Source organism: Uloborus diversus, chromosome 1, assembly GCF_026930045.1.
Source record: "Uloborus diversus isolate 005 chromosome 1, Udiv.v.3.1, whole genome shotgun sequence".
In the NCBI taxonomy this organism is placed as follows: Eukaryota; Metazoa; Arthropoda; class Arachnida; order Araneae; family Uloboridae; genus Uloborus; species Uloborus diversus.
Window position 1 is genome coordinate 263364416 of NC_072731.1, and position 24295 is coordinate 263388710.

Below are 24295 nucleotides of genomic sequence, written 5' to 3' on the forward strand. Positions count from 1 at the left end.
TCCGGCCCCGAATCCGACACTCTACCGATCGGGCTACCACAGCCCCTATCTTTCGTTCTATCAAGAAAAATTAAATTTAAACGTTGCCACTCAAGCTAATACTGAAAATATTAATAATTAAATTAAAGTCCTAGGCTCAGCTGCAGCTGCAGACGATAAGAACTACCAATCATAAACGTCAAGACAGAATTTAAAAATTATGAACATTGTAAAAGAGGAGAGCTCATTAGTTTCCTTTTGTATAGAGAAAACGCAGAGGTTCAAAAAAATTTAGAAACCACTGCATTAATATATTTCGCAAAAATACCTCGCTGATCACCCAATTAGTATATTTCTGTTCTTCATAAAAGATGAATCCCGTCTCAAGGACGTGAAAAGTGATGTGACAGGGTTCTATTCGCAACTCCAGGGCTTGAATACGCTACCTTGCGGTGATTAACAATACTGAAGAAAAAGGTAAAACATTCCATTCCACGTGTTTTCTTTGGGGTAAATTACAGGCTTCAGACAGTTTATGGTGTAATGTAATTTTAGAAGAATAGGAAAAGAAAGCTTCCCACAAACACGATAGAAAAATACTGTCATTCACTAAGCGTCAAAGCAAGTTATAAGTTACGGCGTGCGTTTGTTTTACCTTTTTCATCCGCCATTAGACAGTGACTGCAGCGTCCCCTATAGTTTATTGGAGTTGCAAATTTACGTTTGTACAAGTATACAATTTTAAGGTTTGATAAATAAATTATGCTTTAATAAATCAGTAATTATAGAATGTTAAGTACCTTTTATTTTTCATCGGTTCTACAATGAAATCTGTCAACAAAATACCCCTTCTCAGAAGGCAAGATCAGCTCATTTTCGTATCAACAGTTGAAGTTGGATTTAACAGATCGTCTGAAGGGCTAACGATCATACTCCTTTCAATTTTTCCTAGCACAACGATGTCTCCATCGTTTTCGTCTTTTGTACGAATGGATACAGCTTCCATCAGAGACTCGGAATTGGAGCCTGTTTCGAGTGTGAACATGAACGATCCCATGACCAATCTCATTTTCCCCGACTTCAAAACCTGTAACTTCCCGATGCGTCCGTCGGACATGTCATCAAACAAAGTAGTAGGCTTCGAGTCCTGAAAGTTAAAATTCCACGAAATCAAATTGAATGAATTTGGAATTAACATACACAGAGATATTTTTAACGCCTCTAGAAACGTGTTTCACGCTCTGAAAACACGAAACATGCCGCAAAAATTTAATCAAGCATATTTTCATCGGTTTAATTTTAAATACAATATTAGTAAACTGGAAAAAAAAAAGAAAAAAAAAAGAGAATGGGGTTGTTTCCTTCAGTTAAAAGTACTACTTTCAGAGTCACTAAAATTGATAGAATAAGCAAAAAAAAAACATGGAGCGAGAAAAAAAATTTCTATTTTCCCAACGCTTAATTTTTAATTTTTTGAAATGTCCAATTTTGGAAAAAAAAGGGCTTGGTCTTTGTGACGTCACAACTGATGTACTTTGGCGCATATATCTACCGCGTTTCCATGTTATGATAATCGAGAAGATAATTAAATATTGCGCTCTATGAATGGCATTTCATCATTTGTGATGTCATTGGCAGAAGCGTAAACAATAAAAGCGCACCGGTTAAAATAATTTTTTTCAAAGTATTAAAACTAGTCAAATTATTTAAAAAATGGTCAAATCCTATGTTTTTAAGCCTGCACTTTCAAAAAAAAAAAAAAAAACTTTTAAAATTTCGGAAACGACCCCATTGGAATGTATAATCTAGTCTACTGTCGATAGCTAAAAGTCCCAAGGGACCAGCTTTGGGACTCAATGAAAACTTCCGAGACAAAGGAATGTTTCAGTCAAAAGACTTCGAACTATCGAGAGTTGACTCTATAGGACCATTCCACCGTCACGTGCGGTACAATCAGACGTGATAATTTCACCAACATTTTGTTATTAATCTTAATATTTTAATTTAAGATAAGCGAGCACATTTTTTAACCGTTACACCTGATACAAAGATACTCCTGGCACAGTTACAGTTTCATTAATTCATTTTGTCTTTTAAAACTTAATTTTTTTGCATGCGTCACGTGCAGGACATCCAGTCAAGTTCTGGTATCTTGATATATTTTTGCTCTTTTAATACAGCAATGAAGAAAAAAATTGCAGGTTGTGAAAGTTATAAGGTTTCAAAGTAAAGGAAATATATCTCATTTGTTAGAAATATAGTAAATAAAACAGTTAAAAAAACTATATATGAGGTCATTCCACGAAAAAGTAGCCACTTTGTCCCGCACGGGAAGGTTTACATATTTTGTTAAAAACTAATAATTTTATAAGGTTACTAATGGTATACACACGGCTTTGCCCGTAATAGAAAATTAAAAGGTCTTTTGGTTCGCCTGTATATTTAGAAATAATGCATGGTGAATTTTCTCGCCAATTGGCTTGTGCCCATGTTACGGTTCCACGTTATGATAATTTCGTAATTTACTCGTCCATCTTATGATAATTTTGTTCTTAAAATTGGAATAGAAAAATAACAAAATCAAATTTTCGAAAAATCGCTTCGAGGTGCACATCCCCATGCTACAAACTAACTTTGTGCCAAATTTCATGAAAATCGGCCGAACGGTCACTCGTCTGGTCTGCTAATTCTATATTAGCTACCAGTTTGTTTGGCACTCTTGGCTTCCTTAAGAGGTTTTCCATCTCCAGCTCAGTCACTTTCCTATGCCGGGCTGATGAGTGCTAATAAGCACGAAACTGCAGTCCTCGGCTGGAAATGACTGAGCTGGCGGTGTATTTCACGTAATTTTGCTTTAGCCATGGCTAATGGGCGGTAATTTACAGAATATAAAGAGTAAGTGTTTGAGTTAAGTGTTAAGAGTTGTTAAGTGTGTGCCACGTAAGTGTTGGCACAAAAGAGCAAATCCAAACGATCCGATAAATTATAATTTTTTAAACCTAAAGACTTTATCTAAGAAAGCTTGGTAATCACTAAAAAGTTCAAAATAAAATCAGTACATCATATATTGGTTACAACATTGAATAATTTTAGTTAATCCTAAAATCTTATTAAAGTTAATTCTAAAGGTGCCAATAAAATTAAAATAAAAAATTTAGGCAAGAAATGTAGGTATAGTAAAAGCTATTCGTACGAAGCTGTATACCACCGCATTTTGGGTAAAATTTGTTCCAGACGTACATGTACCCTACCTCTCCCCGCAATACAGTGCAATATTTTCGTTGAAAATTTTAAGATGAAATTTCAAATTTATTATTGGGGAAATTTTTCAGAATTGAAGTATTTCAATTTTTATAAATTCTGAAATTAAGTTGAGGTGTTACCCACCAGATGGGTGTCCTCCGGGAGGGGGAAGGGGGCCAGATCCTATCAAAAATCTTTTTTTAATCAGCAAAAAAAAAAAAAAACCTCTCAAGTTACAGTTTTTAAAAATTGAAAGCACAAGATTTGATTAACATCTATTTGTTAAACATTAAAGGGAAGCAAATTAATCGTATTCATTTTTTTAAGGGGATTTTTAAGTAATCTCACTTTAGAAATCCCAACTGTTCGATAATTTGATTTTCAAATTGAGTTTCTAACGTTGTATACATGCTAGGTTTACAATAAAATACAACGCGAAAATTTCATAAAAAGGAATTAATATTTCAATCTCTGTTTAGGGATTCCCCCCCTTCCCATTAGAGGGGGTGGGTTAGATGAATAGATAAATAAAGAAGCCGGAGTCGGCCGTTTCAAAATCCAGGAGTCAGAGTCGACCATTTTTCTTCCGACTCCGCAGCCCTGCTCCGAAATGAATTTCACTCCTCTAAAAATTGTCAAAGAGTATTTTGCACGCCTTGAAAACTCCTTGGCTATATCTCTGTCTCTTATATCATATTGAATCTGTACAAATTTTGTCAAGAATACAACAAAATGAGGACATATTCACTTAACTTCCATTATAAAATGATAATATACTGTGAAAGCTATTATCGTATTAGCACTTCATTATTGATCTTTTAAAGGGAAGATAAGAGGGCCATTATGCGCAAAAAACCGCCGTACCGGAATAGGAAACACAGATCTATAGTTGTGCTACGGATGAACCGGTGATCAGCGAGAACGCGCCAGCAGTAAAGTTTTTACTGCTCGCGTGTTTTTGCTGATCTTACCTACTACAAAATAAAGTGTTCTGTTTTCGCTTCCAGTTCATCCGCTATCTCTCCGTGGCACAACTAGAATCAGTAAACAGAGATGGGATAAAAATCAAATAAGCATATCATTGCTATTTTGCACATATTTGTGCGGATGGATTCTGAATTTGACGATCGAGGAGAAAGTAGTGCATTTAGAAAAATTAAAATACCTTTACTTCTTCCTTTTCGTTATCTTTTGCTTGAGAAGTTGTTGCTTTTGATGTAGCAGCTGGTTGTTCTTTCTCGTGGCAATCTGTGTTACCAAATGGCATACGTTGAGGCATTTGGAAAAGCAGCAGGATGCTGTCACCTGATTAAATAATGTGTAATCATGCAACAACACAAATCTTACATTAAAAACATAAATTTTACGCACATTCATATTTTTTTTGCTGTCAATTCATTTTTTATAACATATTGAACTTTACAAATATCAAGGTAACTTCTTTTCTAAAGATACCTCTTATTTTAAGAAAAAAATTACAACTTTCCTTTTCATTTTCCAAGTTTTTCGCCGACCGCATCAATACGTTAAAAGTAATTCGGATGCTTAATGAACCAAATCGTTTAGGTACACTGTAAAAAAAAAAAAAATAAATCCGAAACGTTTCTGGAAAATAATTGACAGCTAGAGTGCCTAACCTCTGCCAGTGCCGAAGATTAGGCAGAACTACAAGCAAACACCAAACTTATTTGTCTGCAATCATTGTAAAGCTGCAATACCCAGAGACTGCACTTAACCCTTGTTTGGTGTTTAGTTAACCTGAAAGTGAAGCACCCAATAAAAAAGCGTAATAAATAATCACACTGGCTACTGGAAACGTTTTTTCACAACAGTAATAAGTCGATATTCATGACACTTGGACAGGACACTGCTCACCCCCCATACGAGAATATTCTTCGCAATTATACTTATTTTTCACAGGAAACTGGTTGAAAACAGTAAAATCCCGGAACGTTGCCCATAGACAATGCTTGACGTTTCAAAATTTTCTTGCAGTGTACATGCGGAGACAATCTTTTCTCTTTAGAAATTACAACTGAATACTTTTGCAATTCTCAGAAACTGCACTTGCCAAAAAAAAAAAAAAAATTTTTTTTTGGGTGATTTTGGACGCGATTTTAGTAAAATAATAAGGCCTCCTACACACGAGGCGGTTAGTTGAATCAACATTTCGAAAAAAGTTGCCCATCAATTAACTGAATGGCGCTTTTCGATGTGTTCACACGAGGCAACTTAGTTCAATCAACTTCTGATCTCGAAAGTAAAAGAGTACATAAAAATATAATTTCATGCATCACACCACTGGACTAAGCAGAACTCATTCGACCAGCTGCTCCACGACGCTGTTAAAACTGAACCGAGTTGATTGAACTAGTTGACTCGTGTGTAGAGCTAACGCTTGGCAATGTCCTGATGTGTTGAATCAATTAAAAAGCTGATTCAACTAATTTACTCGTGTGTAGCGCAAAAGCTTGGCAATGTCCTGATGAGTTGAATTTATTAAAAAGCTGATTTAACCAGTTTACTCGTGTGTAGAGCAAACGCTTGGCAATGTCCGGATGAGTTGAATCAATGAAAAAGCTGATTCAACTCATTGGGATTAGAATGGTAGCGGCACTTGTGCCTTGTATGCCTGATTAGTTAGTGTGCCTGATGAGTTAATGCCTGTCGTGTGAAGAAGGCCATAGTTGTTTTAACATCAACGAATTGAGAAACATTATATATATATATATACATACACATACATATATATATATACATACATATATATATATATATATATACATACATATATATATATATATATATATATATATATATATATATATATATATATATATATATATATATATATATATATATATATATATATATATATATAAACATAGTAAATTGCATTTCGTTGCTTAACAAATGAAAACATTATCGAACTGGTACATAATGCATTTCTAAATATACAGTTGATCAAGAGAATAATTTTGAGTGATAGAAATATGTTCTACCTGTAACCTTGGTAGAATCTACCAAATCAATCAGGTTTTCCTTTTTCTTATCCTCGGGTGCAATAGAAGCAAAAAATTTTCCTTCTAAGGCATGCCATTTGTCAGCTCCGGGTTCAACTGAAAAATATTTTTGCACGTTTTTATGAAAAAGCTAACTAACTAATTTATTAAAACACATAAAAATTTATTTACAATTTACGTTTCAGTTCTTAAAGATTGAAACACCATTGAATATCGTTAGAAAGAAACCAGTAAATTAGCACTTATTTCCAAAATTATATAATGTTGCGAATAAATTCATATGAAGGATTTTAAAGTATCATTTGTGAATTTTGGAAATAACGTAAGGAAAACAAAAGTAGAGTAAGGTCGGGTATAGTGTTTAAAAAAAAAAAAAAAAAAAAAAAACGGAAACGAAACAAACCCTAAAATGTGGTGTCGAAAACACCGATTTAATCTGCTAATTTTCTGCATGGATATAAACTATAACCTCTTTAACTAAAATTTTTCAAGCAAGAACATAATTTTTTTCATTTGGAGAGGGAAAAGAGCATTACAATAACCGTAAACATTATTCTGAATGACTAGAGATGTGCAAAACTCAAAATCTCGCGCATATGTAGAAAAAAGGAAAACATGGGGGGGGGGGGGCACCTTCTCCCAAACACACTGTGTAGCAAAAAAACTCTCAAATGCTTCTGAGGCTATTCCGGCTGATTCTTCTCCAAATTGACCCCCTGAATCCGAATATGATCTCCGTTTTCCTCCTACACGTACCGATTTTCGTAGGAAAGCACCCCACTTTTTTATTTTCGGGGGGGGGGGGGGCAGTTTTATTTTTTGCTACATATGCACAAGATTTTGAGCTTTGTACATCTCTAGTCATTTAGAAAATTTGTTTACGGTTATTGTAATGTTCTTTTCCCCCACCAAATTAAAAAAATGGCTCTGAATCAGAGGATGGGGGAGCTTCTAGAAAGGGGGGTGTGATGGGGGGAAAGGTGGTCGCATTTGGAAACAAGGGGTCATTTTACATAAGAATCAGCCAGAAGAATGCCTTTTTGAATGAAGACCTGCGATTTAACTCGTATGCAACGTGCGACATTCACAAGACAGTTTTATTTTTAAATTTTTCTTACATCGCCGACGAAATGTCAGAAGCATTTTAAAGGGTTTTTTTTTTTGCCGAACAGTGAGTGTTATTGTTCTTACTTAATTTATTTCTAATTTATTCAAAACTTTTTTTTCAGCAAAAATATTCGCGAAAGTTGATCAAGATTATTCGATTATCCGGGGATATTATTCGATTGAGCGGGGATCCTCAATATTGCGTCTATGGGGAAATATTTAGTTCCGAGAGGTTTTATTGGTATAAGCGGGGTATTCGTTTATCCGTTATCCGATTAAGCGGGGATGACAGTATTTGAAGAAATGTGTGTTGGATTCAATACTAAAAACAGAGAAATGTTGGAATTGGACGTTTTTTTCTCGCCTTTTTGCCAGCGGAAACCAAATAAGAAAGCTTCTCTACATAGTATAAAATGAAGTCTCCAAAAAGCGTCTGTTTGTGTGAACGCGCAAAACTCGAGAACTACCCGGCCGATTTCGCTGAAATTTTCACAGTATCTTTCTTTTTGCACCGGAAAGGTTTGCAGACCGGTTCGAAAAAAAATTCGACGAGTAGTTCTTTTTTTATTCCAATTTAGGCCCAATTTTCACATAAATTCCCAAATATGTTGGTGAAAAATTACTTGCGCATATTAATATTACATATCTTTGGAAAGGGAAGAATTTTCCGCGTTCTACGCAATTCGTTCCAATACTCTAACTTAATTGCGACGGGAGATTTTTACGTTTTTAGCTCGAATGTTTTTAGGCTTAGCTGAAATTTAGGCACTACTTTCTTCATTAAATAAATCAATAAAAAGTGAAAGAAGTGCTCTACAGTTTTCTTTTTGACACCATTGGAAAAAGCGACATTTTTTACTCCAGATCTAACTTGATCTTTGGTCGAAAAAGTAAGCTTCTAACTCCAAAGAAAGAAAAGTTATAAGACTTTTTAAATCAGTTCGAAAAATCACATTTCCATTCAAGTTGTTTACCATTTTCTTTCGCATTTTAATTTTTTAAAACTTATTTTATTTTGAGTTTCCATGGTTACGTTTTTTAAATCCATCTTTCTTGATTTAATTTCTTAAAAGTGTTTTAATGTCTCTGGTCATTGTTTGGAGCGAAAATTTTGCATGATGTTTTTATTTATTTATTTATTTAAGCGTGACTGTTGAATATACGTCACTAGACACAATTTTCATTGTCAAGGTGGACCGGGCAAAGCCGGGAAACGCAGCTAGTGTACAATAAAGCTAACGTACAACAGATGACAAAAATGGAGGAAAAGAAAAATGAAAAATTTGCAGTTACAGTACCCGCCGCTAATAAAATCACTGGATTATAAAACCAGCCGCTTTTTGAAATGAAATCTGAAAGAACAGAATCATTGCAATACCAAAACATGTTAAAACCATCTTTTAATAAAATCACTATCGCCGTTTTATAAAATCAAACTTTTGGACATCATACGTAAAAAGTTGTTAAAGGAGCACCATGAAGTAAAAGAATCGGTCTCAGAGGATGAGAAAATCTCAGAGTCAAATTTGCCTCTTCAATTGATGTCAGAAAAGCGCTTGATAATGTACGATGCACTTAAAAGCAAAGAATGTCGAACGTTACAAAACAAACAATACTGAATCAATAACTCTCAAACAATATTGAATCTTTGCCCTTCCAATTTTGCTAAGCAAATGACAATACGCCTATATTTTAAGATCCTTGTGCAAATAATTATTATAAAAAATGCGCCTCATGTTTAGTTAAAATGATAACTGCCTTTTGAAATACTTAAAACAGAAATAAATGAAGTAATTCAATTCATATTTAGAGTATTTAAACTTCAAAACCTTTTATTTTTTTGAATGCCGGATAATAAAATCAGCCGCTTTATAAAATCAAATATACCCCGAACGAATGTGATTTTAATAAGCGGCGGGCACTGTACTGCCCTTTACATGCCCACGGCAGTGTATGCTTACCTACGAGTGACATAAAAAGTGATGGTTAAGTAGGGATATTTAATTCCATTTTTATTCGTTCCATATGACTTTGCTGCAACGAGAACATTTTTTCAGCAAATAGTCCCAGTTTATTTTACTTTTGTTAAAAAGAGAGACATTTTACCTTTAATGTCTCCGTCTTTCACTTCTTTCTTTACATCAACATCATCGAGGGGTTCTTTCTTGATTTTGCACTTGGATTCTGATTTTGGTTTTAATGGCAAAATAACTGGACATAGCTCCCCACTATCATCAAAATTCTAAAAATAGCAAATTGTACAAATCACAGTTTCAAAAAAAAATTTCATTGCAATTTTAATAATAACAATGAAACATACAAAGTTAAAATGAAACTTCAAAAAGTGTTCCTAGTTTTTGGGCCCCACTATATAAAGACACACACACACACATATTTTATATATATATATATATATATATATATATATATATATATATATATATATATATATATATATATATATATATATATATATATATATATATATATAACACAATTTGATGTCACACTTGTAGGTAGCACAATGGCATATGTACTAAACAACAAGAAACCCAAAAGACTATTAACAATGTAAATTCAAAACCATTTTAATAGGAAAACCATATAAATTTTCTGCTTTTTTTTTCAAGTCAGAGCTGGGGGGTTGGATAGTACATGTCAGCATTATCAAAAAACTTGTCACCTTTTGTAATACTCGCTTAATGTCAACCAATGCTAAGCCTACCACTCAGTTGAATTAGCAAGTAAATTCTTGCTAATTTGATAAAAATGCAAATACTCGCTGATTTATGCGTTACCGACGTCTATAGAAACCTGCAAATCATTATAATATGCCAACTGCTCCAGCTCTTTGATAACGTAGCAGTTACTGCCCATTCTTATTATTTATCTTAATGTTTATGTTGTTCCACTTTTCCTATTTACATGGTTTTTCAATTTTCATTGTTGATATTCTTTTGGGTTTCTTGTTGTTTAGTACACTTGCCATTGTGCTACCTACGAGTGTGATATCAAATTGTATAATATATATTGATATTTAGTATACATTTAATGCTATAGCTGCATTTGCGCTGTCTAAATGTAGAATATTTTACTTCAAGTTTCAATAATTTACATACATACATTCGTACATACATACATACATACATATATATATCAACGTTACAAGCGTTTGAATGCAGGAGTTCAACTCTTTTGGAGTGTAAGACACCTCCAATATCCTAGTTAACGGTTTATATAGATACATTTTAACTCTCAATATTTCCTACCTCGTCTTCGTCCCAAGGCTCCAATAAATATTTTATCTCTTTTTCGTCTGGTTTTCGGTCGAATGTGGCTGCCCCCTGCTTGCCTGCAGCTCTAGAGCCCCGAGGAGCTCGCTCGTATTCTGTATCTAAACTCTCTGTTTAAAGAGGAATACAATTAAACAAGGATAGAATTTAAGAGGCTTGGGACTTGAATAGTGACAACTATTTAATTACATCTAATGCAAAAGTGATACATGCCACCAAGTTTTGATACCCTTCAATATACTAGTTTCAATCTTGAACTTATTTAAAAAAAAAACAACCTCTATTTAAAATTTACTTTGAAAAGCCCTTGGCTAACTATTATGGTACTCCCGTTAGAGGGAGCCACATCCCTCGTACGTTCACGCAACCATCTTTTGCGTCAAAACAAAGCCATGTCCCAAGCCGGGGAACTATCGGACCCAGAGGATAAGGGGCAGGACCCCAAGTGCCTCAAGCAACGAACGTATATTTCTGTGGGAATGTAGTTCCTGTAGAAACCAGTTTCTAACGATGTGGAAGCCTTAGAAAATGAAGTCAAATTCACGAAGACTTAAGCTCTTATGGATGAATATGGCCCCACTAAATTTCGCTTACGTTTATAGGCGGTGACCATCGCTGAAACTCATGGCAACAAAGAGGGCGCTACAGGGAATCCCTGTTTTCCATTACATTGCCATTGATTGGTGGATGCCGGGATTCCGTTCAGCGCCTCTTGCGGTCAAAATGGGCAACATCCAATCAAAAATAAATCAACTTTGAACCTTGTCATTGGTTGGTGGATGCTCAGGATTCCGTTCAATTTCAAGAGCAGATGATAGTTGCATCGGTTTAACACAGAAAAGTCATTAATTGTCAAGGCCCGAAAGCGTCAGCGCCATCTAGTAGGGCCATGGCCTGACTTAATACCTAACTAGGAAACCACACGATAGTATAAAGATGAATTTTATAAAATTAAGTAGCAAACGAAACAGCGTTGTAGAACATGTTCCTGGATGCACAAACTATTTGCCCTCGAGACCCCGTAATCGAAATATGAGATCTCAAAGTCTGTCAAAGTTTTAAGAAAAGTCGCCAAATTTAGCGAGATTCAGTGAGTTATGGATGACATCTTTCACACGATTTGTAGATGATTGCAGAAGGTGAAATTGCGTGATCAGTTTCTTGTCAAATCTTTAAAACTTGGCGATTTTTTTTAAAAACGTCGGTCAACTTTCAGACCTTACATCTCGATAACAGGAGGACGAGATCAAACAATTTTTGCGTCAAATACATGAAACAAAATTTCACCGATTTATTTTCAATTATCCAGGAAATTAATAAGGTTTTCAGCATCAGTAAATTCATCTCTGCCCTCAAGTCAATCCTCCCTATTCTAAAAAGCCAAGGCAATTTGTTTGAAAAATTATCCTCCATAGCCCAAGTTTTTAGCAACTTGGACTAATTTGTTTGTTTTACCTTTCCAATTTTCGAGTACCTTTTTTTCACTCCTCTTTCCTATGCATCTGTGTCCCCCTTAACTTTTCCCCATTGGAACCGCCAGGATCTCTCGATCGGCTTTCACTTCGGCCAATCACAGCTATGCTTCTCTTCGGAGAAATTTGAACAAATTATAGCACACAAGTGGATGAGGGAATCCTCCCAGTCCCGATCCGCCCCAGGTGCCACAAGCACTAACTTCATACTTCCGTGGCAAAAATATGTCGCACGGTGCTCTTTAATTGCTGTCTATTGAAACTTTTTTCGTCATTGCACTATTCGTGTGGTTCCCTGGTAAGATGAAGATACCACTTTGTGGCATTCACTTCGGAACTGTTCCAGAAATTCTTGCGACAGTCTTCTTATCTCCTGGCCTAAAATACTATTGACATTCAAAAAGTCAAACACCTCCAATGGCGAGGTGTAGATGCACAGTCCAAAGCAGTCTAGAAGGTGCTCTGGAGAATATTGATGTTTAAGGCATTTGAGACAAATTGGGAAGGTCTTGGTGCCCTCAGAAAACTTAAGGCACTTAATATGGCCGCTAGCTAGTCGTGAAAGGTAAGCATGTGTACTCTTTGGGGAATTGGAAGATAGAAATAAGCCAAGTGTGGTCCCCAAGTACCAATCGCTTGAGGGAGGCAAATGCCAATCCTTTTCTATGGAGGACATAGAAAAGGATGGACTTTTGCCAATTTTGCTTCTCCATAAAAAATATGGAGAAAATTTCAAATGCTGTCAGAAGGCTGGTTAGTTGATCTACCACTTCATTCGAACTATCAGGAACAAAACAAGAGCTGCTATAGGTGCAATAAGACTTCTACATCGTTGAAAATGGTGGTGACTGTATTGAAAGACTGTAAAACTTGGTGGCATGTATCACCTTTGTATTAAATGTCAATAAATAGTTACCGGTATCAAAGTTTCAACTCTCGTATTAAAAATACTATGTGACTACAAGAAAACACCAAACAGAAAAAAAAAACTTTTTTCTTGCCTTTTTTCACTCGAGCTGCTGGTCCTTGCCCTAAGAAAGTGCCTTCCGTCTGCACGATGCACTTGTTTCCTCTGCCTCGACCCCTTTCTCTTCTGCTGTCCCGTTGTCCTTTGGTCTCGACTTGCTTGGCGTTTTGAAAATCGGAACTGTCACTAAATTCGGAAAGAAAACCCATAACAGAACTTGTTTCGGGGCCGTGGTAGCCTGATCGGTAGGGCATTGGACTCGGGGCCGGAGGGGCTCGGGTTTGATCCCCGCTGGTCGAAGACCCACCGTCGTCATTAAAGGGGACTGGGCGACGTTAAATATGCTCGTGGTCTCAATGTCCTCCAAGTGAAACGATACCTCTGGGGGTGCTAGTACCAGGTAGCTATTAGCTCTTGGACTAGTTCTAAATTCTCATTAACTGTTCGATCCGGTGATGGTGCTGCCATCTATCGGTATATAAAATAATGGAGGCAAGGCACTAGTATGCAGACCTCGACATAAATACAGTTGTAGTCAGTTGTGACTCTTGAATAGAATAGAATAGAATAGAAATAGAACTTGTTTCCATTAACCTTACAGCGGGCGCGGATATCAGAGTTGATACACTAAGAGGTAATTTCTTTTGCAGCTTTACGTCAGACGCGCTTCGATCGTAGAACTTTACTGTCCAACCACGGATTGTATGGAATTGGCAAACGTCCAGATAAAACGAATCTATCTAAATGAGGGGGGAAAGTAAAAATTTGATGCGTATATTCCACTTATTTGAATGAGACTGCTTTTGCAAAAGCTTACATCCCTAAAAAATAATAGATTCGTCCATTTCCGGCTGTGAAACGGATGTTTGTCTTTCCCTACAATCAGGTGGCCAGACTGTAGCTATTCTTTACTCATCACTTGATCTACTTTTAGCCATCACTGGAATTTTTCTTGCGTCATTAGCAGTCTGCACATCTACTTTTAGTATCTAACATATAACTGTGCGACTGTTTAAATTTTTGTTGCATCTGATTTTTTTATTTTATTATTTCAGGCATGAATATTATAGGGTTTTTTCAGAATGATCCCTAGAAATATTTTTGAACAGTGCTCCACTGCATTATAAAGTTCAAATGAAAACGTAGAAAATCGAATGTAACAAAAACTTACTTAGATGGTCGTGGGTATCTCTCAGATATACTGATTCTATTCTAACCCTAAACTCAGCTATAACAATAAAAAAATAACTCAAATAATTATTCAAAATGGGAAGTGCATTAGAGTCACGAGGTTCAACTGCGAGATATATCAAAAAGTTATATGAATGGAATCTATACTATTAAAATCTGTTCGCGTCTATCTATCTGAAGCTTGATCTTCTCAAGAATTGCTGCGAGTCGAGAACCGAACGAGGTACCGATCGATTCGAAATTTTCCAAAGAAAAAAACTATAAGATCAATCTCGTAATTGTACGACTTTAATTAGCGGAGATATTAATTAAAACGTCAATTAATAGCACGTTCTCGGAAATTTTTATTTCTTTCCTGTTGCCATTTAACATATGGGTTAGAAAATAAAATTCTAATAATAATTGTTTTAAGAACGCAGTATTTTGTCTGCAATCCAAATCTTAAAACAACGTTTCCATCTAGAATTTCATTTTAAATTAGTTTAATTTCTCTTTTATTCTAATATATAAATCTTAAAACTACTCTTTAAAGCAATTTTTTCGTTTAGAAATTTATTGTAAATTAGCTTCGTTACTCTTTTTTTCTAAGGAATGATTTTTATTTCTTTCTGTTACCATTTCGCATTTGTGTTAATAAATAACATTTTAACAATTCGCAACTGCAGAGCTTTAATACGCTATCTTGCGGTGGATTAATAATACTAACGAAAAAGGTAAAACTTTCCATTCCACGTGTTTTCGTTGGGTTAAATTGCAGGCTTTAGACAGCTTGTGGTGTAATGTAATTTCAGAAGAATAGAAAAGAAAGCTTCCCATAAACAGGATGAAAAATTACTGTCATTCCGTAAGCGTCAAAGTAAGTTATAAGTTACGGCATTTGTTTGTTTTACCTTTTTCATCCGCCATTAGACAGTGGCTGCAGTGCCGCCTATAGTTTATTGGAGTTCCGAATTGTTTTAGTGGGAGTGACTTAATCAAAACAACCAACCGGGTTAATCGGTTGCTCTATTCGGACATAATCTTTATTTATCGTCTGCTCTTTTTTTATTTTTTACAGCCAACTTTCTTAACTCTTTTCAGCGAATGAATGTTATTTCTTTTGTTATGTTTATTTATTGTAGTGTAAGTTTATCATTACCAGCCTCATATTTTGGTACATTTAGGATGTGCGACTAATTATGTTTATTTTGTTGGATATCGTCCCTTCACATGGGTTAGTTTTCAAATTATAAAACTCTTTATTCCGCTCCTGTTTTTACTTTTGAAATACATTTTGTACAGTTAAAAGAACACGTTAAATTAAGATTGTTTGGATTTCTTTAAGTGAAACAGAGTTGAACAAAAAAGTTTGCTTTTAATGATTTTAACTAAAGTTTAATTGGAATCTGATGACTTGGTATTAAATAAATACTTATTGGCATCTATTAAGTCTTGATGCTTTAATTTCAGGTAATCAACCAAGCAATATGTGTCATTTTATGTAAAAAGCTAATTGTTATTGTACAAAAATATTTCAGATATAGTATATCAGATGCAATTCAGTTTAACGTGAGCACAGATTATAGTTGATAATGCATATATTTCCATCCTTTGTGCTAATTGAAAATATTCATAACTAACGTTGATGAGATTTTTGCCAAAAATAAGTTTTACTGTTTTTTTTCAAACCTTGCATTACACGCATTTATTTATTCCTTAACGCGTTAGAAACTGATGCCAGAGTACTGCAAAAATATCAACTAGACATCTCTCATTTTTTAGGTAGCCCGTGCAACGCCGGGCATGCAGCTAGTAGTGTATTAAAATAGTACGCCCGACTATTTATCTTTATCTTTACTAATAATAAAGCAGAAAGTCTCTCTGTCGGGATCTCCGTCTGTCAGGATCCCTGTGACGCGCATAGCGCCTAGACCGTTCGGCCGATCTTCATGAAATTTGGCACAAAGTTAGTTTGTAGCATGGAAGTGTGCACCTCGAAGCGATTTTTCGAAAATTCGATGTGGTTCTTTTTCTATTCCAATTTTAAGAACAAAATTATCATAAGATTGACGAGTAAATTACGAAATTATCATAACGTGGAACCGTAACGTGGGCACAAGCCAATTGGCGAGATACGAAATTATCATAACGTGGAACCGTAACATGGGTACAAGCCAATTGGCGAGAAAATTCACCATACATTATTTGTAAATATACTGGCGAACCAAAAGACCTTTCAATTTTCCTATTACGGGCAAAGCCGTGCGGGTACCATTAGTGTTGATATAAAAGCCGCGCCCGCTGGAAGGTTTACTTATCCACCGTAGATTTAGATAATTATAAAATCAAAATACTTACACTTTTTCTTCCTTCACTTTCGTTCGTCTTTGCGGGATATTTGGGGCAACAGTTTTCTTCGCATTGCCAACTTGTGGGAGATTTCGAATTCGAATGGGTGGAAGTCTGTGGAATAAAACACAAATTTGATATGAATTTAATATTTATTTTACATTTTCCGGAAAAATTTTATAGTAATGAAAAATATTATTTTTTTTTGAAAGCTTCCTTATGTCCGGGCAATAAATGAGGCAAAATTTTTACTACTTTGTGACACATACTAAACAAATGAAAAAATAATTAAATACAGTCGGTCCTCCATATATCGAAGTAGCAAATTGCCGGAAAAAAATTCTATAGAAATTTCGATGTGTAGAAACGATCTTATATCGTACAAATCTCCTAAAATACTAAAATTAAAGTTAATTTTCGTGTATGAAACCCAAATTCTAATTTATACGAGCATCGGATTAAACGAAAGTTGATAATTAAAAAAATAACAGAAATAACATTTTTGCGACGTCATATACTTTCATTCTTCGGCAATTAACTTGATACGCAACATTGGGTGAGTTTCGTTTCGACAATGTATAATCGAGAGAAAAGTAAAAAAATCAATCTACTTAACTTGAATGATTTTTACTGAGGTTAAAAAGACTAGGAATGACAATCAACAGACAAAAGAGATAAATTGAAACTGAATTTTACAGTGTTACTGGTTACAACTTAGATTTCAAATAAACTAGAGGGAATTTAAGAACTCCAGCAGAACGGAACAACGACCTATATACACACACATTTCAACCCAAGATTCTTTCTGAGTTTCGTAGCAACCTTTTGTGAACATAATATTCTCCCCTAACCTTCGTTTTTCATGAGACAAACAGTCTGAAATGGAAAAAAAATCTACGAATGTCTCGAAAAAAATTTCGTTATATCGAGATTTTTTCGATATATAGAAACAATTTTTCTATGTAATAAACATAAAAATGTGCTGGGATTTCGATACATAGAAAATTTCGATGTGTGGAAGTTCGATATATGGAGGTTCGATTGTACATTAAAAACACAAGGTGAAATTCCCCCTAAAAGAACTTCGGCAATTTTAATTTAAACCTTAAACGCTGGTAATAAAAGCACTTTAAAACTTGCTCTTTGTCTTTAAAATTTTGATCAAATCACGGTAAAAATACTTTGAGGATCATAGTTTATTAACCATAAAACTCTTCTTACATTAAACTATGAGGCAATATTGGGCATGAACTGAAAAAAAAGTAAATAATATTCTTTCAAAGAGCCTAAAATATTGAAAAATATTAGCAAAATATCTTACTATTTAAGTCGTAAAATTTTATTCGTCATGAAGTAACACAAAGAAAGTATTCACAAGCGTACAAAACTAAGGAAACCGTCCTTACATTTGTGAATGCTAAGAAAAAAGTAAATCTATTTTTTTCCTTCAGATTTCAGCCGCGTTTACAAGTTTAAAATTAATTTAATAGCATCTCCAATAAGCATTTTATTGGATAGCATTGAAAAAGGGGATTCCTTGTAATTCCGAGCACGTGCATGAATTCTATGAAAATTCGCGAGATTTACCGCTGTACTATCTTTTATTTTTCTGCATTAAATTATTTCTTTATTTCTCATGTATATTTTTAAAGACATGTAGTTTCATTAAACCAGCACCATTTATTATCCATTTTAAAGTTGTAGCTTTCTAGATATTTTCCATATTTAGTATTTATCAGTAAATGAGATAGTGCTGTAACTAACGTTATCAAGGAAGAGAAAAAGAAATAATGGATATAAAATGAAAATTTAAGCTAAAACATAAATCTAAGTTTACCGGCTTGGGAAATCACAACCGAGAAACGTAAACTTAAGCCACCTGCCCGTTGGTTAGAAACGAATGAAAAAAAAAAAAAATCAATCATTCATATATGCACGAAAAATTACACATTGCTCAAAAAACTAAAACTGGAGAGAATCAAAGTTTTACATAAAACTACGTAGGTCAGTCAGAAAGTTAGTTGCACTTCTTCAAAAATCTATTTCGTCTAAGATAATTTTGACGAAATTCTTGGGCAATAGTTTAAGACATGTACCTTTATCGAGTGACGCAGCGGTTTCCCCCAAGACACGTTTAGTCATCTGATTATCAGTCGCAAACATGTCTCGACAGCTGCAAGTAGCGTCCAAATTGGAAATGCGCGCAATGATTCAATTTTGTGGGCAAAAAAGTACAACTGAACTGAAATTTATGGGCAGTAGCATGAAGTTCATGGTGAAAATGCAATGTCACGTTAAGCTATAGTGAAATTAGGGGTGCGACATCGATGTTGATGTTTTGGAAACATCGATGTTTTTGTTAAAACATCGATGTTTTACTTTCGATGTTTTTTGGACCATCGATGTTTTGGTTTCGATGTTGATGGTTTTGCATTTTAATTGAAAATTATCATAAAATGTGCCCTAATTTTCTCGCTAGGTAATTAAGTTAACTTATGGAATTGCCAAAAAAAAAAATCATTTTTTGAACCCATTTTATACGATTAATTTTTCTGTGTAGAGGATGATTTTTGGGAAGATCACTACAAGATTTTTGGGAAGAAGCTAAACTAGAGAGTGAGGAAGAGGTCAAAGCTATTGGAAGAACCTGACACTGGTAGTCTGGTGCCAGAACTAGCAGTCTATTTCAAGGCTCCAGTCCTTAAACTAAAGAAAACCTTATACGTTACTAAGGTAAAACTTATAACGTTAAAAATTCAGAGCTGGTAAAAGTTGCTTTAAAGTATTTGATAGTGATGACAACTTCTGTTACATCGGAAAGAGATGTTTCTCTGACTGGTGGGATAGTCTGCGAAAAGAGAAATGCGCTTCTGGGGGAACAAAGTAAACAAACTTCGTTTTCTACAAACTGTCAACACCAATATTCGGGGTTACTTATCGATTTCCCCCAACAAGTCGTCCCTCTATTACTTACAATTTGTGTTCAATTATTAACTAACAGTACAACACATATTTCTTACTCTTAAAAATAATTGTTAGAATTAACTTGTATTTTTAAAATAATTAGCACAACTTTTTCTTATCATTCAGCTGACGGTGAGTGCTACGATACATTTTTTCTTAGATTCTTTTTTGATGTAAATTTACTTTGTTTCATTCAGTTTGACAATACTTTCTTATTACTATAATTAGTTTGTATTAATCGGTGCTTGTCTTATTACCAATTTTCGTCCTATTACAATACCAAGATGTTGCGAAATTATTCTTATATTCATGATTTGAGGTTCAGTACTTTCAATATATTCGTCGGGTACGTATTCTTTTGTGTTGCTTAAATTAGTGTAGTATATTCAAAAATGTATGTTATACATTGATAAAAAGATCGATGTTTTAAAACATCGATGTTTGGAAACATCGATGTTTTTTGGTCGATGTATCAATAGTATCGATGTTTTACCATCGATGTCGCACCTCTAAGTGAAACGGTGCAACATATTTGAGAATGTACGTGCAGATATTGACGACGCTGAGAGCGAGGGTAGACCAAGTTAAGTTGGAAAGTGTGGAATCACCTTCTTAAGCCACCCTAACCTTTCACCACCTAACTTCGATGTTTTTGGCACCATAAAACAAGAACTTTCAAAGCGACGATACCATTCGGATGACGAAGTAAAAGCTGCAACCCAACAATGGTTATCGGACATTGGACGGGATTTCTTTGCAGAAGGCATAAAAATATTTGTACCACGCCTTGACAAATGCTGAAATAATTGAGGTGGTTGCGTTGAAAAGTAGATTTTGAATTAAACTTTAAAATTACATTCAAGTTATTGTAAAATGTCAATCCTGTTTTTGTTTTTTTGAGCAGTGCAACCAACTTTCTGACTGACCCTCGTATTTATAACTGATTTATTCTATAAAACTAAGATATAAGCAAAATATTTATGATGTTATGTTTACTGGTTAAAAAAAGTATATAATAAAAGTTTAAAAAAATTACTTCTAAATTGAGAAAATTTAATTAGGTGTCCCTCTTTATATAGGGTCATTCCATGTCAAGTGATCCAAAGTTTTTTCCCCTCACCTTTTTGTATTTCTTTGAAATTTGGCTCATCAATTGTACCCTTCGAGGTAATCAAAAGTGCAATGTTTTAGATTTTTATCTCTATTATTTTTTTATTTATGACACTTCGAGTTTTCGAAAAACCCTCTTTTTTTCATGGATGCTTGAACATAAAATGGACGATAACTCAGCACCAAATATAGATAAAAAGATTTGGTAAAAAGTATTTTAAAGTACATTAGTTGCTGTTTAATGGGATATGCAACATGACTAATTAAAAAAAAATTTAATTTAAAAAAATGAAATTTAAATTTTAAATTTCTCAGAAAAGGTATAATGAATTTTTGTAAAAAAATTCTCAAAAATTTGTGTGTATTTGATCTTCATTTGTGCAAAGTTTCAAGTTGGGATCTCAATGGGATCATATTTTTATGAATTTTTAAACAAAATTTGACTTATGAAATAATGACATTTTTCAGATTCTAACTAGTTAAATATGGGGTTTTCTTTCTGGGGATGGTCTAGTAAGTAGTGATTGATCATGACTATGCTTGAAATGAGCTGACATGAATTTGTAGATTAGTACTCCCACTTTTAGCCCCACTCCTAGCACAACCACTTTTTATCTTTTTTTTTTCAAAACTGTATTATTAAAAAAAAAAAAAAGCTGGCATGTAAGAGTTATAATCATAATAAACTGGGACGCACGCTACTAAAACATCAGTAGTGACTAAGGCTTATAAATGGGGGGGGGGGGGGGTCATAAAAACTAAAAGTCTTGAAAAAATTTAACTGACAAATAGAAAAACTGATTTGCAGCTTTTATTTTTCTTTCGGAAAGTGGGACGGTAGAGGGGAGGGAGCAATCTGGAATGAAGCTTAACAACATGGAAGGTTATGTTTAAACTAGCAAAATTTGATTTGATCTATTATGCTTTTAATATATGTATTAATAGATCTCGCTGCATTGCTCTCCTTTACAACTGAAATTAAAAAGAAAACTAGCCTTAAAGAAAAGAAAAAAAACAGCTGCACTCCAAATGTTGTAGAAAGACAGTTTTATGTGGACAAACATATGATCTGATACTTAGATTTATTTTTAGGTCAGTGTGAAAAGAATGAAACAACACGGGGGAAACACTCCTATTTTGCTATGATCTTGGGACAAACTATTTCTTTCCTCCCTCCAAAATTGAAAATTGGTGCAGGGGTAGGGGATGAAATGAATCATAACTCCTTATCAGATAGTGAATTAATCAAGTACACTTTGTGAAGTAAGGATTGAAAAAGAAACACTTGGTCTGAAAAAAAAAGCATTAGGTGCGGCGTGATACTAGTTTAGTGTTAATCGTAGGTGTTGTAATGTACTTCGTCTTGCTTTAAAGAAGAAAATTTACCAGCTTTTAATATGTTTTCTATTCATTTTGTTTTATTTTATTCATTTATTTATTTTTTACATTTTGAAAATAGTTTTGAAAAAATAATAATAATAATAATAAAAGTGGTGGTGCGGCGGGTTCTTGCTTTAAAGAAGAACATTTACCAACTTTTAATAAGTTTACTATTCATTTTGGTTGTTTATTTATTTTTTTACATTTTGAAAAGTTTTGGAAAAAAAAAGATTAAAAGTGGTGTGTGTGTGTGTGTGGGGGGGGGGGGGGGCTTACCAATCTACAAATTCATGTCAGCTCATTTCAAGCATAGTCATGATCAATTACTACTTACTAGACCATCCCCAGTAAGAGAACCTCATATTAACCTAGTTAGAATCTGAAAATGTCATTATTTGATAAGTCAAATTTTATTTAAAAATTCATAAAAATATGATCCCATTGAGATCCCAACTTGAAATTTTGCACAAATAAAGATAAAATACACACAAAGTTTTCAGATTTTTTTAAAAAAAATTTATTATACCTTTTCTGAGAAATTTAAATTTAAAATTTAAATTTCATTTTTTAAAAATTATTTTTTTTTTGAAATTAGTCATGTTGCATATCCCATTAAACAGCAACTAATGTACTTTAAAATGCTTTTTACCAGATCTTTTTATTTATATTTGGTGCTGAGTTATCATCCATTTTATGTTCAAGCATCTATGAAAAAAAGAGGGTTTTTCGAAAAATCAAAGCGTCACAAATAAAAAAATAATAGAGATAAAAATCTAAATATTTGGACTTTTGATTTCCTCGAAGGGTACAATCGATGAGCCAAATTCCAAAGAAATACAAAAGGGTGAGGGAAAAAATTTCCCAAATTTTGCATCACTTGACATGGAATCACCCTATATCGTTTCTACTCCACCATGCACTAGCTATGGAAGCTAGCTTTGTGCCGGTATTAGGGCAAGAAAGAGCATTCAATTCAGAATTTAAAATCGATAACTGATAAATTCTTTTTTAAATTTTGAGATGTGCTACAGTTGTCGTCTGCAAGCGATACATAAAACATTGGGATTTAAGGAGAGATTTTAAGGTTCCAAGCATTTTCTCTCTATTGTCTCAATAAAACTCAAACTCAGTACTAAGAACATTAATCATATTTTAATCAGATTAAAAAAAAGGAACTGAAATTTCTTACCTTCCTCCTCTGACTCGAATGCCTCCACGACGGCTGATAGCTGCATTTCTAATTTCATCAATGGGTACTTCCGGAGGCACGTCACTCATATTTTCGTTACAACTCTATTCGGGATACTTCTGAAAAAGTTGATCTAAAACACTCGTTCATAAACGACTGAGCTTTACGAATTTCATCACACATGTTTTTAAGGTAGGCGAACACCCTAAATATTTTAACTTCCTTTTACAACGAGCTGATGTGTGCATCACATGACTTCCTTTTACTCCAATTTAATGTCATTTCCCCATTACTGACAATTTTAATGTGATTCAATAGTTTACTCTCTAAATATCACCAACAGTGATCAAATTGAAACAGGTTATAAAAATAAATAAATAAAAATCGCCAAATTTGTCGCCAAGTTGGCAACAAAACTTGGTGACCAAAAGACTGGCGATATATCGCCAAGTGTCCGCCAAATTATAACACCACTTGAGTTTATATCAAAATTAACAATGATTTTATCCAAAAAAGGGCAAAAGACCTCTTTAGAAACATCCGAATGCAACCCAAAGGGGAGGTGCAGAACTAGGAGTCTACTTACCAAATTTCAACTTTTTAGGACATACCGTTCTTGAGTTTTGCAACATACATACGTATATCCGCAGATACATACATACATACATGCACACGTCACAAGAAAACTCGTTGTAATTAACTCTGGAATCGTCAAAATCTATATTTCGCTTGTCTATACGTTCTTAGGCTCTTATCCACGTGTGGTCAAGTCGGGGAAAAAAAAACTCAACATTCATTCGGGGGTGAGTAAAATGGAAATTGAGGTCGATTTTTGAGTGAAATTTTTTTCGCGAATACAATTCTTCCTTTTTTGTAAAAGGAAGTAAAAAAACGAGGACGGCAAAAAACGTGTTTTTTGCCATCTAAGTTCAATTGATCATTATTTAAAAACCACACATTGCATGCACATTAACTTTTTGAGGTTTATGTCACAGTAATGTGTTCAATTATGTTTGCGAAGCTTCAAATCTTCAGAGTTAATACTTTTT

General features: G+C 34.1%; 1 protein-coding gene across 1 annotated transcript; it reads right to left on the reverse strand.

Annotated features, from left to right (window-relative positions):
• Nucleotides 1-844: 844 nt before the first annotated feature.
• LOC129220479 (uncharacterized) lies at nt 845-23335 on the reverse strand. The gene is made up of 7 exons (XM_054854903.1): nt 23247-23335; nt 13119-13270; nt 10622-10755; nt 9459-9594; nt 6225-6341; nt 4388-4527; nt 845-1126 (listed from the first exon to the last, which is right to left on the reverse strand). The coding sequence occupies exons 1-7, from the start codon at nt 23333-23335 to the stop codon at nt 845-847; spliced, it is 1050 nt and encodes a 349-aa protein (XP_054710878.1).
• Between the last annotated feature and the right edge of the window lie 960 nt (nt 23336-24295).